The 20,516-nt window shown below is 35.5% G+C and overlaps 1 protein-coding gene across 5 annotated transcripts in view; it reads right to left on the minus strand.

Annotated features, from left to right (window-relative positions):
* Drosha (drosha ribonuclease III) overlaps window positions 1-20,516 on the minus strand; it is a 119,479-nt gene that overhangs the window by 42,880 nt on the left and 56,083 nt on the right. For 4 of the 5 annotated variants that reach the window (XM_047555653.1, XM_047555655.1, XM_047555650.1 and 1 more), the window contains 7 exons: window positions 19,741-19,910; window positions 15,602-15,726; window positions 13,919-14,018; window positions 12,269-12,376; window positions 3,049-3,156; window positions 2,236-2,374; window positions 1,839-1,899 (listed from right to left, as the gene is read on the minus strand). In XM_047555653.1, the coding sequence (XP_047411609.1) occupies window positions 1,839-1,899; window positions 2,236-2,374; window positions 3,049-3,156; window positions 12,269-12,376; window positions 13,919-14,018; window positions 15,602-15,726; window positions 19,741-19,910 (811 nt within the window). The remainder of the gene's footprint in view (window positions 1-1,838; window positions 1,900-2,235; window positions 2,375-3,048; window positions 3,157-12,268; window positions 12,377-13,918; window positions 14,019-15,601; window positions 15,727-19,740; window positions 19,911-20,516) is intronic. The other variant, XM_047555651.1, reaches the window with a different exon arrangement.

The raw sequence follows: 20,516 nt of genomic DNA on the forward strand, positions 1-20,516 counted from the left end.
AATCTCCAGGATATATAAAGAACTCAAAAAACAAAAAAAACAAAAAAAACAAAAAAAACAACCAAATAACCCAATTAATAAATGGACAAAAGAACTGAACAGACACTTTACAGAAGATACACAATCAACAAATATATGTTCATCATCCCTACCAATTAGAGAAATGCAAATCAAAACTACACTGAGATTCCATCTCACTCCAGTCAGAATGGCAATCATCAAGAATACAAGCAACAGTAAATGCTGGCGAGGATGTGGGGGAAAAGGTACACTCATACATTGCTGATGGGACTGCAAATTGGTACAACTACTATTGGTGCAACCACTATGGAGATTCCTTAGAAAACTTGGAAAGGAACCACCATTTAATCCAGTCATTCCACTCCTAGGTTTATACCTAAAATGACTTAAAATTCGTACAATACAGTGAGCAGCCACATCAATGTTTATAGCAGTTCAATACACAATAGCTAAACTATGGAACCAACCTAGGTGCCCTTCAACAGATGAATGGCTAAAAAAATTGTAGTGTATATGCACAATGGAATATTGATCAGTCTTAAAGAAGAATAAAATAATGGTATATGCCAGTAAATGGATGGAGCTGGAGAATATTATGCTAAGTGAAATAAGCCAATCCAAAGAACCAAATGCCCAATGTTTTCTCTGATATGTGGATGCTAATTCACATGGCAGGGGAGAGAACAGAGGTATTTTGGACTAGACAGAGGGGAGAGAAGGAAGGGGAGGGGGCATGGGGGTAAGAAAGAGAATAAATTGGACATTAACACTCTATGTGTATATAAGATTAAATGACCTGTGTAACTCTACATCATGTACAACCAGACAAATGAGAAGTTATACTCCATTTATGTATGATGTGTCAAAATGCATTCTACTGACATGTTTAACTAATGAGAACAAATTTTTAAAAATTTTAAAAATTTTAAATTAACAATAAAAAAAGACCATGAGATAGTACTTATACTCATTAGGATGGCTAGAATTAAGAAAAGATAATAACAAGTATGGGCAAGGATATAAAAAAAGCACTGATATACTGATGCGGGGAATATAAAATGGTACAATCGCTTTGGAAAATAGTCTGGCAGTTCCTTAAATATGAAATAGTTACCATATGACCCAGCAATTCCATCTCTAGGTTTATGTTCAAGAAAAATCAAAGCATATGTTCACACAAAATGTGCACACAAATACAGCAACATTATTCATAATATCCAAAAATTAGAAACAACCCAAATGCCCATCAACTTATAAATGGATAAATAAAATGTCATATACCTTTATCATCGGATATATTTGGCAATGAATTTGATACACACCATAACATAGATAAGAGTTAAAAACATTATGGTAACTAAAATAAGTCAACCACAAAGGACCACATACTATATGACACTACAGGAAATGTTCAGAACAGGAAAATGCACAGAAACTAAAGATAAACTGGTGTTTGTCTACAACTAGGAAGGCTGAGAGGACACAGGAAGTGACTATTCACAGATACAGGGCTTCTTTTGGGGGTGATGAAAATGTCCCATTATTAGGGAGTAGTCACAGTTGCACAATTTTGTGAACATACTAAAATCCACTAAATTGTATACTTTAAATTGATAAACTGTATAGTATATGTATTACTTTTCTCAATAAATGCTTTTTAACTAAATTTTTTGTAGTTGTAGAAGGACAGAATGCTTATTTCATTTGTTTTTATATGGTGCGTAAGGATCGAATCCATGCCTCTCATGTGCTAGGCAAGCACTCTGCCACTGAGCTACAGTCCCAGCCCTCAATAAATGTTTTAAAAACTACTTTACCTTGAAGGAGTTGGATCATCTTGGCCAAGGCGTGACATAATATTTATTAGGGTGTTAATTCCTATATTTAAAAAAAAAAACAAACACACACATAAAGATCATTAGAAGTATTCTAGGACCATCATATGGCACATAAAAGTGTTCTCACTCCAACTTGACTTTAAAAGGCTTAATATCTGCATATCTAAAAGTCTGACAAACAATTATTTAAAACACTTGGTAAAAAGATTTTTTTAAAAAATTCATCTATCTTGATTATAATGCTCTGCCCAAAGTGAATAACCTAAAGTTATTAAAAATGGATCAGGAAGCACTGGAGAACAAGAAGATTAAAAAGTCAGTCAGAAAATACAGGGTCAAAATCTAAGAGTAGAATCTCAGAGTCATCCAAACAAACCTTTTTTCCGCATGTGCATGTGGTGAACTTTTCTGTCTCCATATTTGGGTTGTCGAATTCCACAGTTAGACAAAGAATTCCTGGCATGATCAGGATTCATTCCAAAATTTAAATGATGACTCGGATGAGTCATAGCCAGCTAAAATTTCAATGAAATAAGTTCAAGACTTAAAAACTGAGCACAGGAACACCATCTTTAGATCACCCTGAATAAAAGGAGAAAGCTGCTATCCAGTCAATTTTACGAAGGGTGGGGGGAATACTGGGATTGAGCCCAGGAATGCTTTACCACTGAGTCACATCCCTAATCCTTTTTATTTTGAGATAGAATCTTGCTAAATTGCTTAAGCCTCACTAAGCTGTCAACACTGGACTCAAACTTGCAATCATCCTGCCCCAGCCTCCCAAGTTGCTGGGATTATAGGCATGTGCCACCGCACCCAGCCCCAGTCAAAGTTTTAATGTTGATCATTCCATCCTCCACAATCAAAATTTCTAGAACTCAGGCACAAGCCCTCTTCTAAGAAGAGGGCTTTCAGAGAATCACAACACTCAGCACCTAGAAAGAAGAGGTAAAAAAGAAGGAAACAATGGAAGAAGGCTGAGGATTAAAGGCATATTTTAGCATGAGCTTATTTCTGGAGGGAGAACCTCAAATAAACATGAGAGGAAGGATTTGAAAGCAACAGAGGCAACCAGGGTAGGACAAAAATCCTTATCACCTCCCAGAAAAAAGCCTAATGCACCATTTCAAACCTGCAAGATAACTTAGTTATATTTTATTAGGGGAGTTCACAGGAGAGCAATTCTTACCTGTAACAGACAGCGATCCTGGAAAGTATATCCTATCAACTTGTCCAGGTGCATCAGGCATTGGTGGTAGCGGATATGATGGGTCAAAACAGGCAGCATCATTGCATGCTAGGAAGAAATGCTTCAGTATGTTTAACCCTATAAAAATGCTTTATTTATGTTACAATAAACAAGAATAATTTTCACATGCCAAATTCCATCTTATGAAATTCTGAAAGTTTACTGGGTGCATGGCATCCTGGAGAATCATCCACAAGAGGTAGCATACTGCAGTTGCTATGAAGAAATCATGGTAGCACTGGAACCAGAAGACCTGGGTCCAAATACCGTTCTGTCACTGTGTGACTTGGGGCAAATTATTTTACCTCCCTACCTCAGTTTCCATGAATAATAAAAGGGTTGAAGGAGCAAATACAAAAATTTCAGAACAAGGTCTGTTAGCCCTTATTCAAGTAGGGCAGCTCTGGTTCTATCTTATTCAGCAGGGCAGCTTTGAGTGAGGCACATGCATTTCTGTGCCTCCTTGTTTCTAATCACAGGGAATGGATCAGGACCCATTGTTCTTTAGGGTGAAGCATTTTTTTGAGAATTGAAGGAAAATGACTTTCCCCAGAAAAATGGCCATATATACAAACATGCAAAAGTTATACACAAATTTAATGTGCTCACAAATACTTAAGTCCCATCATTATCTTTTAGGTAAAGAACCTCTGAATCAGATAATTTCCAAAAGCCACTCTAGGTTTAACATTTAATGATCTAACATTCCAAAGACAACTTTTATAAAACCATCAAATACAGTTAAGGCACCTGAGGACATGGAACTTATATTTTTGCTTCAATCACTTTTCATTTGGCTGTACATTCCTTATTGGGAGATGATTTCATGAAAGGCATATTTTTTTTTCTTTTCTTTAATAATGTTTCCCTAGAACTCAAGAGAATGAAGGAATCATTCTTATTCATCTGAACCTGGAGGATGGGCACAGCCCACAAAATGACTGACATATGCTTTATATCATTTCAGTCTTTGAAGTATTTTAAGCTGGCATTGTTTAAAAATACATGAAAATGGATTTGCTTGAAACTACAGAAATCAGTTCCCTGTATTATTAACTTATAAAGACTAGTTCTACCAAACAGGATCTCTAATCAACAGAAAGTCTTTCTTGCCAGCTCCATTCAATAAATATGCATTGAGCACCTCCACATGCCAGGCCTTACAATATTGGTGGAAAACTAAAAAGATGAACATACTGTTTTTGCTATCAAGAGCTTCAAAGAGCTATGCCATTATGATCTGAGTTAGTGGCACTTTGTCCACTTTGTTTTTGTAAGTGCATTATTAAAAAACAACATGTGAACACAAAGTATGCGCCCAAAGTATAACACAGTTTTGTAGCCATTTAAACTGCAGGAGGCTCAAGGAGTTGAAGCTGACATCTCAAAGTGATGAGTCATGAGAACTATGCAGTGACCACCATTCTGAAGTATGGACTACACCTGGCAAGCTGCTTACTTTTTAATACTTCCTGAGAAGTTAATCATTACCTGTCAGGAAAGTAATGCCCACTTTAGAATTGAGTATTAAAAAGTCACTAGTTACACTTCAAGCCCAATTCTGTCTCACCGGAGGCCTACCCTTATAGTTTTAGTTCTACCTCTGGAAACAAACAGAACACATTTTGTGGCATGATCCCTCCATCTTCCCTAAGCTTAGTAAGTCTTAGTTCCTTTAACTTTGTCTCATTTGAAATAGGTGGGGAGTACCTTCACCTTTTCCCCTAAACTTGCTCTAAACAGAGCCAATTTCTCCTTCCAAGTAGGGCTGTTTCCTTGGAGTACCAAGTAAAGGTATGTATGATCCATCTCCACCTTGATTCCAGACAATCATCTTTCAATGTTATCTACGAGGCTGTTATAATCTTTAGTTCAGTTTTTAAAATTACCAATCTTTGCAAAGTTGAAATAAAATCAATGAGCATCATACTTTCCACCCAATTAAACAAACGAACAAACAAAAAACACTCCTTTGAGAGATTTTGAGAAAATGGTAGAGTCTAGTTTTCAAATTTCCTTAATTCTCTCAGGACAGTAGAGAAACCACACTAGCAAAACCAAACAGCTATGTTAAAACTAGATAAGGAATCCTCACAAACCATCAAATAAAAGTGAGTGAGAACAGAGAGCTATGGTGGCCTCAGCATTAGCATGACAGAAAAGAGGAAGAGCAATGGAGTTTCTGATGGTCCTGAGAATGGAAGTACCCCAAAATAAACAGCACATATTCACTAAAAATGTGACTAAAACTAGAGAGGCCTGTGCACAATCTAATTCACAGGGTGAGAAAAGAGGCAGCTGGACAGTACTGGAGAAGCCTCGGCCCTTTAAACACTCCAAACTAAAAACTGAAGCTCCCTTACATGCTTAAGCTCTATCAAGAGGAGAGCGCTGGGAGTAAGAGGCATTGAGCAGGAGAGACACAATAAAGGGCAAAGGGAAGAAAAGGTCTAAATAAACAGAGGGGCTGGTGCCAGCCAGAGGCTGCATTTTTAACACTGCAGAAAGAACAGGAGGAGCTCAAGATCCCTAAAAAGCTCCCTGGTTTACACCTCCTTGCTAAAAGTACTGGGAAGTATTTCACTTATGGTACTTAATTTATTTCACTTAAATAACTTGAAGAGTAACAAAAGAGAATCAGTATCAAGTCCCAAGCAAGGATTTTGTAAGGAAACAAAACAGTTGGTGAGGGACAGATCCCTTTTTTAAAAAGTAGTCTAATAATGAAGGAAGACAGAATCTCTTTTTGGCATACCGCCAGGAATTACTGGACATCTAAGTAATAACCCATCAATGACTGACAATGTAACACAAACAGAGACCACACCATTACTTATGAAAGTCTGGCAAAAATAGTGAACTTAAAATTGACCACTGCTGTTCAACAAAACTCTCTGTGAAGACAGAAATGTTCTGTTATCTGTGCTGCTACAAAAGGCACTAGCAACAGGGGTCTGCTTAGTGCTCAAAACATGGCTAAGGCAATTGAGGAAATAAACTTGAAATTTCATTTAATTTTAATTAATTTAAGTTTAAATAGCCACATGGTCAATGGTACTGTCTCAAACTACAGTTTTAGATCTAACTACCAGTTTAAAAAAAAAAAAGGGATGGAAGCAATGTTAAATGACACCATAAAGTTGCAATCAGCAAAACCCAGACCAGACCCTAGAATACCTACAGAACACATGACCCATTTTCCTCAAGAAATACTGACAAGGAGAAAAAAATGAGAAATGGAATGAAAACCTATAGATTGAAAAAGACATTAAAAAAGGGGGGGAGGGGACATTAACTAGCTTGGTGCGCTGGTGTACACCTGTAATCCCAGCTACTCAGGAGGCTGAGGCATGAGGATCACAAGCTCAACATTAACCTCAGGACTTAGCAAGACCCTAACTCAACATTTAAAAAATTAAAAAGGGCTGTGGGTATAGCTCAGTGGTAGAGAGCCCCTGAGTTCAATTCCCAGTACTGAAAGAAAAAAAAAAATTAACTAATCGTAATGCATTATTATTGTTTGAACCTCAATTCAAACAGACAATCAGGAAAATGTGAACAGTAGGTAGTTATCTATACTATAGAAATGCTGTTGAGAATTGCTGAAGCTGAGTGATAGGTATACAAGTTCATTATACTCTCTAATCTTCTAAGTGTTTAGAAACTTTTTACCGGTAAAAATTAATAATTCTCTATCGGACCAGTTAGTCATTAAAGAAAAACTTATTTCCTTCCTTCACAAGTAGCACTATGTCTCCAGTAAAAACATCTCATGCAGTCCAAAAATCAAAATTCCTTTGTTAACTGTGTTTGAATCACCTCTCAGAAGTCAAAATTTCTTTCTATGTGGTGCTAGGGATCAAACCCAGGTCTCACACATGCTAGGCAAGTGCTCTACCAATGAGCTACAGCTCTAGCTCTTTCTCATTTTATTTTGAGTCAAAGCCTCACTAAGTTGCCCAGACTGGCCTCAAACTTGTGATGCGTCTCCCTCAGCCTCCCAAAAAGTTGGGATTAAGGCATGTGCCACACTACCAAATTATGCTATGTCCATGTACAAAACATACCACAATGAATCCTGCATATATATGCATATATTTCCTGCATATATATATATAAACATACATATATACACACACATACACACACAATTATACTTAATTAAAATAATAACAAAAGGGATATCAGTAGAGTAGAGCAAGCTGATCAGGAGTTACGAGGAGGGAGGAAAAGGGAAGGTACCAGTGAATGAGACTGAGCCAATTATGTTATGTTCATGTTTGAACACTGCATAATGAATTCTACTATTACGTATGATTATAATGTACCAATAAAAGAAAATGTCCTGTCCACAATCTAACATAGAAAATGCTTCCTTCAATTTGTTGTCCAAAATCTCTTAATCCCTAAAGATGTTTCTTCTCCCTGTGCAGTCATTCTTTGATAAATCACTGAGCAAGAGTACTAGTCTGATGACACATGACAGCCTTCCATCCCATTTCAGATGGTCACTCCAGGAAAACAGCACATTTATCAATTCATCTGAAACACACCTCTCTCTCCACTCAAGTCAAACACACCAGCACAACGTAGCCTCATACTGGTCATATGACCATAAGGAACAGTTCTTTGCTCCTCATGAAGTTTTTTACTGCTTTCAACATACCTCCTCCTCAAGACAGCATAGGACTAGGTGTCTACTTCCACAAAAGATTTCATTTAACCTAAGGTGCGAAACTCTTTCTTTTTTTTTGCACTACTGGGGATTGAACCCAGGACCTCACACATGTTAGGTAAGACTCTATCACTGAACTACAACCCTAGACCTTTTTATTTTGAGATAGCGTTTTACTTTGTTGCCTCGGTCAGCCTTGAACTTGCAATCTTTTTGCCTCAGCCTTCTGAGCAGCTGGGATTTAGAGGTGTGCAACCACCATATCATGTATTCTTGGTACCCTTGTTAAAAAACCCAAATCCCTCAGGCTGGGGATATAACTCAGTTGGTAGAGTGCTTGCCTTACATGTACAAGGCCCTGGGTTCAATCCCTAGCACCAGGGGGGGAAAAAAAAAAACCCAAATCCCTATTCTTCAAGTACAGGTTCCACTGTGGCATGTTCCTTCTCTTCCTCTTCTAAGTCATCATGCTGCACTTTTTTCCAGACTCAGATACAGGTTTTGATTTTTCTTCCAAAATGCCCAGAATTCAGTTGCAAGCAGCAACATGGAGAAAATCCTACATCTGTTTCTCTCCAAATAGTCTGCATTTGGTTCACATATAACTACAGTTTACAGCACCTGTCCTGATTTCACTCCTCTTAACATTGCCTGGGACACCAGGTAGAATTTCCTAGCCTCCTAATAACCCTTGCCAACTTCTCTGACTGAAAAAAATGTACTCTGAGGGAGACGCTAGTAGTTAGGTTACTCTACCTTGGATTTATCACAGCAGTTTTATCTCCTGCAGCAGCCATACAGTCTCACAAGGTTTTTGCTAGGTATCTATTAGCAATTATTACCAATAAAGAGTAAGTTCTATATTGATGAACTACCAAATAGAGAAAAAAAAAAAAAAAAAAAAAAAAAAGCCCAAAGATTTCAGAGAAGTACTCAGTCTTTCTTCCCTTAAAATTAAGTACAAGTCCATCCATGATTGGCTTTGGGGTTATTCTAAATATTCAGTATATAAATTTATTTAACTGCTATTTCTCAAGTCACTCAGATTCTTATTCTTCATTATCCATTATAAGAAATACCTTTGTTTTGAAGGTTTTAAACTGCATTACTACATGCCATCTGCCATCTTATTTGAAGTACACATACCAAAAGAAAACACTTATTCTATGATAAGAAATTAAATAACAGGGGGTGGGGTTACAGCTCAGTAGTACCATAGTGCTTGCATAGCATGTGTGAGTCACTGGGTTTGATCCTCAGCACCAGAAAAAAATAAATAAATAAATAACAGTATTGGTTCCATCTACAACTTAAAAAAAAAAAAATATTAAAGGAAATTAACAGTTCCAAGGTACAAACTAATATTACTTATACACAATAAGATCACTGTTTGCACCTCTCTTAAAAAGCTGCCAATTTATAAATATTTTTGAAATCTCTACATCCAAAATCATGAAGGACAACCTAAAAGCCAAGTAAGCAATAAAAATGTTAACTTTTATAACTTGTGCGTAGTCACCCATGCACTGGACTATACAAAAGAGGTTAAGACGACCCTTAAAAATAAGACTAAAAGCAGCCTGCAAAATATATTCATAGTTTTATCTGATTTACACACACACACACACACACACACACACACACAACTAGAGGGTACTATGTTGCCCCTTATTGTTTACCTTAAGAATTTCAAGGTAAAAAATTGAACCAAAATGTATAACTAACTTCAGTAATTTAGAGGTAACTAATATTACTTAAATTGCCCTTATCATTCTCCCCTACTTAAGCTTTTTGTATTTAAAACTAGAACTAGGTTGCTCAACTGTAATGAATGAAAGGATGAGTAACACCTCCAAATACTCTCAAGGTGGCATCTCTATACATTAATTTTTAAGTTCAGTGCAGGTAACAATTTACTTTCACAATGTCAAGAATATTCACAGTGAAGTCATATTTCATGTCAAGATAAACAAATATCTCTTCTGTTCACCCAAAATTGAGAGCTACAGAATGCCTCCAAGATGATTTGATGTTGATGTGTAAGAAGCTATCTCAAAGCAGAGATGTGTTTTGGTTTTGCTTCTGCTTGTAATAGTTCATCACCAGTCTCAACAATGTCATCATTCTTAGATTTCCTTTTCTCTTTCTTTTATTTTCTTTTTTATTTTTTGGTGTTACTGGGGATGGAACCCAAGGCCTCCTACACAATAGGTAAGCACTCTACCACTGAGTTATAGCTCCATTTTCTTTTCTTTGGATTATATTGATTTTTCATGTAGCTGGCTGGTTCATTTTCATTTTTCATTTTCATTTTTATATACAAACTTTCTTTTTTTTTTTAACAAACCATAAATTCCTTCTATACACATGAACTCATAGGCAGCAATTTAGATTCTTATCAAGTCATTTAACATGAGGGTAATCTTACTTAAATGTTAAAAAGACATCTCCCAGGAGAAACAGGATATGGAAGCATGACTTCTAAGTAGACAGCAGTTCTCTTTGGAATAGAGGGAGTTCTACAAAGTGAAAGTTATTATTATATCAGGAAGCATTCATTTTTGCAGGGGGTAAACCAGGATCCCTTTTCTCTAATCATTAATCAAGGCGACTGAGTCCTTTTACCTACCAACCCTGAGACAGAATATAGAAGACAACACAGAGAAAAAAGAACTTAGTCCTTAGGCTGCCTCTCTACTAGGTGGAGAGCTAGAGCAAGACATCTGTGATATTGCTAAAGAATATAAAACTACACTGGAACAGATCACTTGGAATCTCTATTTTACCAAAAGTAAGGAAAAAAGGGTTCAATGCTTTAAAAAAAAAATGTGTTCAGTGGAATAAAACTGGCTTAAGGACTGCTATATAGAGCAGAGAAATCAAGTAAAACAAGACACTCTCTCCACACCAGCACCCAACAGTTTATCAGATATTTCCCTCCCTCCTTTTACGAATTATGGCTCCACAAAAGGGTTTTGTTTGGAAAAAATAATTAAAAGTTAATCAACACAACTATAAAAACCACTAAACTAGAAGGCTCTAAGTTCTCTTTCAGTTCTTAATACATCACAATTTTATGAAATGTTTTTATGTGTGTGGTGCTGTGGATCCAATGGTGCTAGGCCTCAAAATGCGCTAGGCAAGTGTTTCTACCACTGAGCCATTCCCACAGCTCCTAAAATGTTATAACTTTCTAAATAATGAACTCTGATTCACTTATCACTGAGTTTTCCAAAGTTTGGCTTTATAGAAACACTAACAAGTAGAAAAAAAATGGAGAGATATGACTTCAAACAGTCCTGGGAAAGAATCAAAGTAAGAAAAATATTCACATCTCAAAGGACTGACAGTAAAAAATACTGGTCAACTGGAAAAATAACTGAGAAAATGTTGAATGTAATTGGCTACCACTGTAGATAATTATTCTCAAACTATTTAGCATTGCATCAATAGTAGTTCATGTTAATACAAAAATAGTTAGCTTTGGACATCACTTAGTAAATGAACTGTGCAGCAAAACTTTTAATTATTGGATTAAACCATACTGTTCAATATAATAATTAAATGCCAACATTGATTTTTTTCAAAAGATTCTTTATGATGAAATAAATATCTAAGAAGTTGCCTGAACTTATTACAATGCATGCTACCATCAAAACAGACAAGTAGAAGCCTGGACCTATTTTTCCAAAAGGCTGAACAAAGCAAATTACATTACCTGACCCAGTCTGCATACTCATTTCCTTTACTGTAATTCTCATGAAGTGCAACAAAAAGCTATCTTGAAGGGCTTAAGAATATGCTGGCTTTGACTGGGGAGATAGCTCAGCTGGTAGAGTGCTTGCCTCACAAGCACAAGGCCCTGAGTTCGATCCCCAGTACCGCAAAAAAAAAAAAAAAAAAAAAAAAAGAATATGCTGGCTTTGAGATACCTAATCCGATATAAATTCCACCCATGAGAAAGACAAAGATGTTCATTAATGAGTCAGTTATATGTGGCTGAAATATTTCTCTATTGAGTTCACCAAAGGGGGGAAAAATACTGTCATTTGGTTCAAATATGAAATGTATACTGATTCTGTTCATTAATGCCCTCAGTTCTTTGCAATGCAAATTTAAGTCATTGGTCCCGAAAGTTTGTAACCTCCCAAGGTCCTGTTTGGCTGCTGGATTATCTCTTTTGACAAGCATCTACGTGTGTGCTGCAAATAGGCAGGTGCATTTGAAGGCAGATTTATTTTCATCCAAAATAAAAAGACTGAATTACCACATACAATCCTCCCCCCTCACCCACATGCACAGACACGCACACAAAACAGCACCAGAACAGAAAACAAAAACAAACAACAGAAAACAATCTATGCTTCCTCATTTAGCCTCAGGGTAATGTGTTCCATAGAAACTTTTCATTTAGAAAAATTTCAGTGCCAATGCCTTTTAAAGGAAGAGAGATGGGCATAATTGTGTTCTCAGAAGTGTCATCACCTGACAGACATCAGAACGAATGCCAGTTTTCCAGAATCCTTGGCTACTTAGTTCCACAGTTACTTCTCGCCTCATTGTATTCTTCTGTCGTATTTTTTGGAGTGCTTCCTAGAAAAGAACTCATTATGATGAGTAACTTGACAGTTGTAAAGCAATATTAAGCCAAACAGCAAGCATTAGAAAATAAGTTGGATTCACATTTCAATACTGTCTTTACAATTCAGTATCATCTTTACATTCAGGCACTCAAACCTCTTTTTGCAAAATTACAATATTTTATTTAAAATGAAGGTTGGGATGTGTGAAGCCACGGGTATAGGTGATCCTTCCTGGTAACTAGATTAGGAAAATTCTAAACCAAATCTACTAATCTGGCATATTCGAACAAAATATGCCCTTTCACTGATGAGAGAAACAAAATGTGGTATTTGGGATTTGAATTCAGCACTTAAAAATTATATTCATATCAAGCCTTATGTTAAGCATTTCCATCTAAGAAAGACAATCACTTAATCTGCAAGCCAAAAATTCTAAAAATTACCTTCTAATTTGCAAACCTCTCTATACTCTTGCTACAAGGGGACATGAAAAAAAAAAAAAGACAATGATTCAAAATTTCACCTGTGTGAGACTCAATCAAGAACTAACTCTTCCCTTCACAGTTCTTCAGATAAGTAATTATAAAAAACAATTTTATATTGATATACATGCAGTTCAATAAAAAACCTCATAGGAATTCATAATAAACAGGAATCACCAGGACCTCCACCACTGATTAAGTTACTACTAGAGGCCAAATACTACGGGAGGGATGTTAAATGGGGCATTTCAGAAGCCCGCATGCCCATCTTTTTCCTTAGGTGTACCAATACAGGGGACATTTCAGTCAGCCTCTCAGCCTTCAACCCTCCTTTATAAAGAGGCTGACTGGCTCAAGTCACAGTAAGTGACAAAGCTGGAATTCAAATACTCTCCCCAGCCTTCAAGCCTTGCTCTTCTACTATCACAGCTGAATAAAACCTGACACAAAAATCTGTGTTGATACTGAATCCACTTATTCTCAAATGTAAACTAAAACATCAATCCTGGAATACAGGAATACTACTACTCATTGGTAAAGAAATATGGACTGTGGGCTACCAAACCTTACAAAACAAGTTCACTCTGATAAACCAACAGAACTATGACTTTTTATGACCCTGAGTCAATGAGTAAGACTCAATGCTGCATAATGTGCACTTCATAATCAAAGATAAAAGGCTAATTTAGCAAATATTAAGCTTTCTTCAATTTCTATGAAAGATATATTTGATGGGCTGGCAGTGCAACTCAATGGTAGAACATTTGTCTTACTTGTGCAAAGTCCTGGGTTGATCTCCAGAACTGCCAAAAAGAAAAAAAAGATGATTCCCAAAGGTGGTAATCCATTAAGAAACCAGTCTTTTTAGAACTAAAAAAAATCCTTTTCCCTTAGATGACAGGAGAATTTTTTGAAGTAATCAATATACGAATGTGGGAAGGGAATAAAGTTTGGTTTTTTAAAAAAGTTTTTTTTAAACTTATTCTAAAAGTATAGGGTAATGCAACAATCTTGGAATAAATGTGATGTACATTATCATTAATCACCAAGGAATCAGGTTCAATACCAACCTCCCTCTGTGCCAACTTCTGTTTGTCAGTTTGTTTGACTTTGGGACTGTTTGCTAGGAGGTGGCGAAGTTTCACATAACTTTTCCACAGTTTCTGATACCTAAGGAAAAGGACAAGACAGACATCTCAGACAGAGAAGGCAATTTACAGTGAAATAACCAATTATTTTAACAGGCCTGCTCAGTCATAAATTACATTCTTTTGAATATCCTTACTGGCAGCAGACCTTCATTCTAAGGAAGGATACCATTTGGGGGTTGGAAGGAGGGATGGCAAGTCATCTGGAACCTGGTGATTAAGTAGATTATTGCTTATTTGGGTTGAAAATGATTGTGACTATAAAGATGAATTTCTGGAAACAATTCCAAGGAAGACACACAGAAACACTTTAGTCAATGGAAAAATGTCCCCTTTCTCATTGTTAACTTTTTACAAGTGAATGATTATATGAAATATTTATTTTATTGAAAGAAAACCCCTTCTTCAATAGGGCTAGTCAGTTAAAGAGTATTGGAATAGAGAACCCTGTTTGTGCTGATACCCAAGTCACATACCTGTACCCATTTTTCCACTGGAGAGGGAAAAGATAAATGGTGTATACCAATTTGTATTTACCATAATCATAATAAGCATATTTGTAGTCAAATATGTGACAACCTGGATCAGTCTAAAGGGTACTGTTAAAATATCTGGGAATGAAGAGGATATGCACTCCATCAATTCACAGTCCTGCCATCTGAGTCCACAAGAGCCTAATCACATTCTACTAACATTTTTCTGAGAAGAAGGGATTTGCAAAAGATTTTCTGTCATAATGAAACTGCTCCTTCTTTGGCCTGAACTGGGCCTCTCCTTTTTTGATAACATTTTTTTTTAGAGAATGGAGGAAAGAAAGAAGTACTTACACAGTGCCTGGTTCACTGCTTCATACTTTTATCCAAAGGGGGAAAAAAAAGAACAAAACCCTTTAGCCTCTTCTAATATATGTCAGCCAGAACTGTATTCATGAATTGAAAATCTCCCATTCCCTTTTCTCCCATCATGAATCCTTTATTTTAAAAAATTAAGTCAGGAAACTGTTTAACAAGGTAGGAAATCCAAACACTCCTGAAGAATATAATGGTACTATCTCCATTCCCACACATCCTTGTCTTCTCCCAGAAAAACACTAACATGCCAGTTGGAAAAACCCAAATGTGCAAAGTAACAACTCTTAAGAGTGGGACATCATGGCTCCTACTTCCAACACAATCCCTGACTCTGCATGGAGTCTTTAGCTCTTATTAAAATGCCCCCCAAAATAGAATTGTGCAGAAATTTAGCAGTGCTAAGAACCAATATGGTGCTACTTTCCTCTAGAGGGCACTGAAAAAATAAAAAATAATAACAATAATTATTATAATGACAAATAAAGGAAAAGCTCCTAAAGTTTAAAACTATATAGGACTCATGTTGACCAAGACTGCCAAGGATAAATCTATTTTAATAATAACTTCTTGTAGTCAAATAGGTAGAGAAAAAAATCATTCTTCAGGAGCTATCATTTGGTAACATAAATTTGGAACATGACTCATTTCAGTTAATTTTTAAAAAGGAAAATGTCCACTAAAGGGTATTCCTTTGCTAATTCAGCTGTTAGTAGAAGGTGAAAGTGGCTAAGACAAACACCGAGAAATATCTTACTGTGGGTCTCCTGCATAACTCAACTGTGCAGGGCGTATCCCAAAGTGGACGATAATCGGAAAAGTAATCACATCAGGGTTGAACTGCTCACGATCTAGTTGATCGATGCGGACAGAGCTTGGTTTCTAGAGAAAAAAAATCAAAGCCATTTATTCCCATAAGAAGTCTTTAAGTATTGACTTTAACCTAAATAGGGAAGGAATTAATCGGATTTTTTTCTAGGAAAGCCTTGTCCCCAGTGGGAAAAAAAAGTCATTTAAAAATCCTTTAATCATAGCAGCTATACTATATAAAAACTATAATGTCATCCCTGCAAATGAGTCTATGCCATTTGGCATAATGAACAATGATTTTATCCTTCTTTTGCAGTCCACACAGAAACCTTTAAAAATAAAACTTTTAAAAGGACACCTAGTCAGATATAACTTTTCCTTATCCTCTTCAAGGCACTGGGAAAGGATTCCACATCACAGTGAAGAGATGTACAGGCATTTTCTGCTTTAATTTCATATTTCAAATGAATAGCTTATTTCTACTTAGGAAGCACAGACAGATGCCTCCATTAGTTCTCAGTATATCTTGTGTATATATATATTTTTTACACCTTTAAATTAGAAGGTAAGATGGTACCAAAGTCCAATAATTAATCTTTTCTTATTATGTCCATATATATTTTTGTATTTTAACTAAAAACCTAATATTTTTTTCCCTTCATGTCTAATATGAAAATAAGTGAATGGATGGTTCTTTCTAGGCCAAGTGTGAAATATTTTTCATTCTAAAAGTTTAAATTTGTGAAAAGAAGATAAAAATCACAGAGAATGTCTTAGCAACCTCCTTGCTTATAATCAACTCCCAGGGCAGTCCCTAACTAGTAATTTGTTTCATGTCAAGACTGGGGGGTCTTTGGCTCAGTTACTTCAGAGGCTTTGGCTGCAGAATTGATGCACACAGGGGCAAATAAGCTGCATTCTGTCCCAAAACAGCACCCACAACCAGTCAGTGGCCCTGTTTGTGGGGGGATGTAGGGACTCTGATGTTAAAACCAGGAAAATCATCCCACAACTGGACAAGCTGGTCCCCTACCTACAACTATAGCCCTGACCCAACCCATCATCTGACAGATACAACTATGTGACAAAGAGAATAGATTTGTGCAAATTCGTCCATATTGACTTAAGTTTTATTTTAAAAATTTAAATGTCATTTAATAATCAAAATTTCACTTGGGACTTAATCTCAAATTTAAGAAATCAAAAAAATTGTTCATAGGTAAATTAATATCAAATTATTTCAATACCCATTAGCCGTAGAGTAGAAACATATTACTTAGGTCTAAAAATTGTTTTTATTATTATGTAATCAAAGTGACAAGGCTACATTTTTATAAAAGAATGCCATTGAATTATTTATGTTTCTGTGACTTTAAACACTAGGCTATAGTATCAACAGAATAAACAGTGATCTAAAATATAGTAACCAGGAACTGTGGCATACACCTGTAGTTGCAGCTACTCAGGAGGCTAAAGAAGAAAGATCACTTGAGCCCAGAAGTTCAAAATCAGTCTGGACAACATAACAAGACCTTATTCTCAAAAAGAAAAAAAAAAAATCTGTAGTACATCTAAATTATGGGGAGTGGGGGAATTAAGTAAGTTCTAGACTCTGACCATACCCTTCAACATCTATCATACTATCTCTGTGTAAGAACCAAAAATATTCTCACTAATGACCACAGTATTCCCTGGCAGAGGTAAAGTGCTTAGGGAAGAAGATTAATTTTTTTAGATTCTACAGTAATGAAGTATTTAATGTGACCATAATGGCTCAAAAATTTTAATAAATTTCCCAACATTCTTGCCATTGGGCAGTCTTTCAAAGTAAGTACCAGAGAGGATAAAATGTATTATCATATCTACCTTAACCTCTGAGTAACTCTATACTTCTCAGGAGGATGTAACAGAAAGATGTTAACATGATATTAAACTATTTTTAAATAAACATTTAAAAAAAAAAGTAATTTCAACACATTCCTAAGCGTAACACTCAAACTTACCTTTCTTAACTTATTACTCATTATTTTCCAATGTAAGGCACCACGATATTTCATTCTGACTAGTCTGGTTTCCTCACTATCTTCAAAACTAACCTAACACCATCTCAAGGATGTACATTAACTATGTCAATAATCAATAGTTCTTGATTTCCCTGAGAACTCACTGTGGTGTTTACAAAGACTTCCTGGCAGTAAACTCTGCTGCAACTACAGGTTTTACTGACTGATCCACTAACTCAACCATCATCACAGATTCCTGTTAGATGTCTACACCTTGAGTTTTCACCTGAGCAAGTATCATATATAATATGCAACATTCACTAGCACTGGCTCACACAGCAGTCCCTCAACTGAGTAGCTAAATGATGATAATCAAGACAGGTAAATGTCATCTATGACATGAACTCAAAAATAAACAATGGATGATCAGAAGAACCAGGGGATTTTTAAAACTGCAAATTCCTGGGCCCCACTGCCTGGAGCATAAGGGATTGGGCCAGTCAGGGCATCCTTAGTTTTTTTTCAAAAGCTCTCCAACTGGTACAAGGATTTCAGGAAAACTTAACTATGCCAGAGAAGAAAGCCAAGGGCGATTATGTTCCCAAAGTATCCACTACAGAACAAGCAAGATCAAAGCATATGTCTCCCACCACCATCAACCCCACCATCTGATCCAGCTCTGAAACTGACAAGAAATAAAAATATATGCAGTTGTTTAAAGAAAAATAAAATCTGTAGCCTTAATCACTTAGTTCTATTATGTATTTCTTTTAAAGTTACTTTAATAATTATGTGGCTTAACAGTACAACAGTAAAAATGGTATGATTTTTCTAGTTTTAAACAAGTCTTATGCTTAAACATTTTTACTAAACTATTTCACTTTCTGGATTTGTTTAAAATCAATCAGTATTAGTTGGAATGTTTTAATTACAAGCAGCAATGTTTTGTTTGTGCAGCTGTTAGTGTCAATGCAATAAAAATTATACAGTTTAAACTGTTTTAAACAATTGACAGTTTAAAAAAAGCTTTGTTTAAATAGCTTATTCTGTTTCTTTACATGGGTTTATATTAATTCTCCATTTCTGCAAAATTTTATAAGATGCCAATATATAATTTTTTATGAAACATGGAGGAAAAAACTCTGAAATAAAGAAAATGCTATATTTCATATGAATTAACACAAGTTTTTAAAATTTTCTGCTTTTAACCTTTATATATTTACTTCAAAAATTAACTTAGAATCTCCCTTTTTAAAAAAATTAAGAAGCAAACAAAAATAATGGTAAATATTTGTAATAATAATGGCAAAGAATCAATAAAGGGGACAAATATCACAAAAGAAAATCAATACAAAGGATATTTATAGGCAATAATCTAAATAAAACATGAATAGACAACAAACATTTGAAGTATCAATTTTCACTAGAAACTAAAATAAATATAAATTTGAAATAATAATATTTTCCCTAGCAAACTGACAAAATTATTTTTTTAATCTTATTTTATTTGGAACTGGGGATTGACACAGGGACACTTCGCTATTGAGTTACATTCCCAACCCTTTTTATATTTTTATTTTGGACAGGGTCTAATTAAGTTGTTCAGGCTTGCCTTGAACTTCTAATCCTCCTACCTCAGGCTCCTGAATTGCTGAAACTACAGGCATGCACCAGCACACCGAAAGTTCTTTAAACCCGTGTAACCAATATGAAAAAAGAAGTACTCTCATGTATTCCAGGTCAGAATACAAACTTCACAACCCTTCTGAAAGACAATTTGCAATATGCATCAAAAAATCTTGAGAATGGTCATATATTTGGGCAGAATAAATTTATTAATTGGGTGAACTGATACTAAATATGCCTAAATTGTAGTATTTTCTGATTAGTAAATATTTTCCATGATCAGTAAAAATTTTCTGATTAGTAAATATTTAAAGGAAAAATTATTCAAAGAACAAAAAACAATAAGCATTTAAAATGTTTTAAAATGTTTTTGTTGCTGTTGTTTGTTTTTGGCAAAACATCCAAACCTGGAAAAAAAGTCAATTCAATGCTCAATGTATGAATTACAAGAACATACCGTCCCAGGATTGGTAACAATCATGCCTTTGCACTCTTCTGCATATTTCTGCCACTCAAGTTCCTCCCACTGAAGCATATTGGCAATCTCCTCTTCAGGTACCAGGGCTTTGCTACACCGTAACAGGTAGAGAAGAATCTGGTGCATTGACAACACTTCTTTGCCTCCATCTTGGGTGGGAGAGGAGAGAGGGGAAAAAGTAAGGCTCCCAGTTAACAGCAATCATCAGTTGAACAAGGAAAAGCAAGACAATGGGAAGAAAAGAGCATGTACAAAAGGTAATTTAAAATTTACATTGTTAGCCAGGTGCCAAATAATATGAAAACCATTTGCTTCATTGATGAACAGTGCTCATAAACCACCTCATTTACTAAAATGGCAACAACAACATTATAAATGATAAAAAGCTCCATTTGTGAGGTATGAATATAAAAAAAATGCCTGCCTAAATAAATTTAAAGCCACCTAGCATAAACAACCAGAGTTTATAATATATAGAACCATGTTATGTCTTAAATATTTTATCATTCTTTCTAGGGTAACAGATGAACACTCTTTAGAAATGATGTTACTGTCTTAAGGAAATTCTAAGCTTTTATGAGATATTTATAGATGTTTTCAATAACCCATTGTTGTATTACAGTCTAATTTTTTGGTGCTAATGTGCTGCACCTGCCACAATGAATAGAACTAAAGAGTCGGTACTAATATTGTGGAAGATCATTATGGAGTTAGTACATGGAAATAATACCAAGTGTTCTGTGCCTTAAAGAAGA

This window comes from Sciurus carolinensis, chromosome 6, assembly GCF_902686445.1.
Source record: "Sciurus carolinensis chromosome 6, mSciCar1.2, whole genome shotgun sequence".
Taxonomy (NCBI): Eukaryota; Metazoa; Chordata; class Mammalia; order Rodentia; family Sciuridae; genus Sciurus; species Sciurus carolinensis.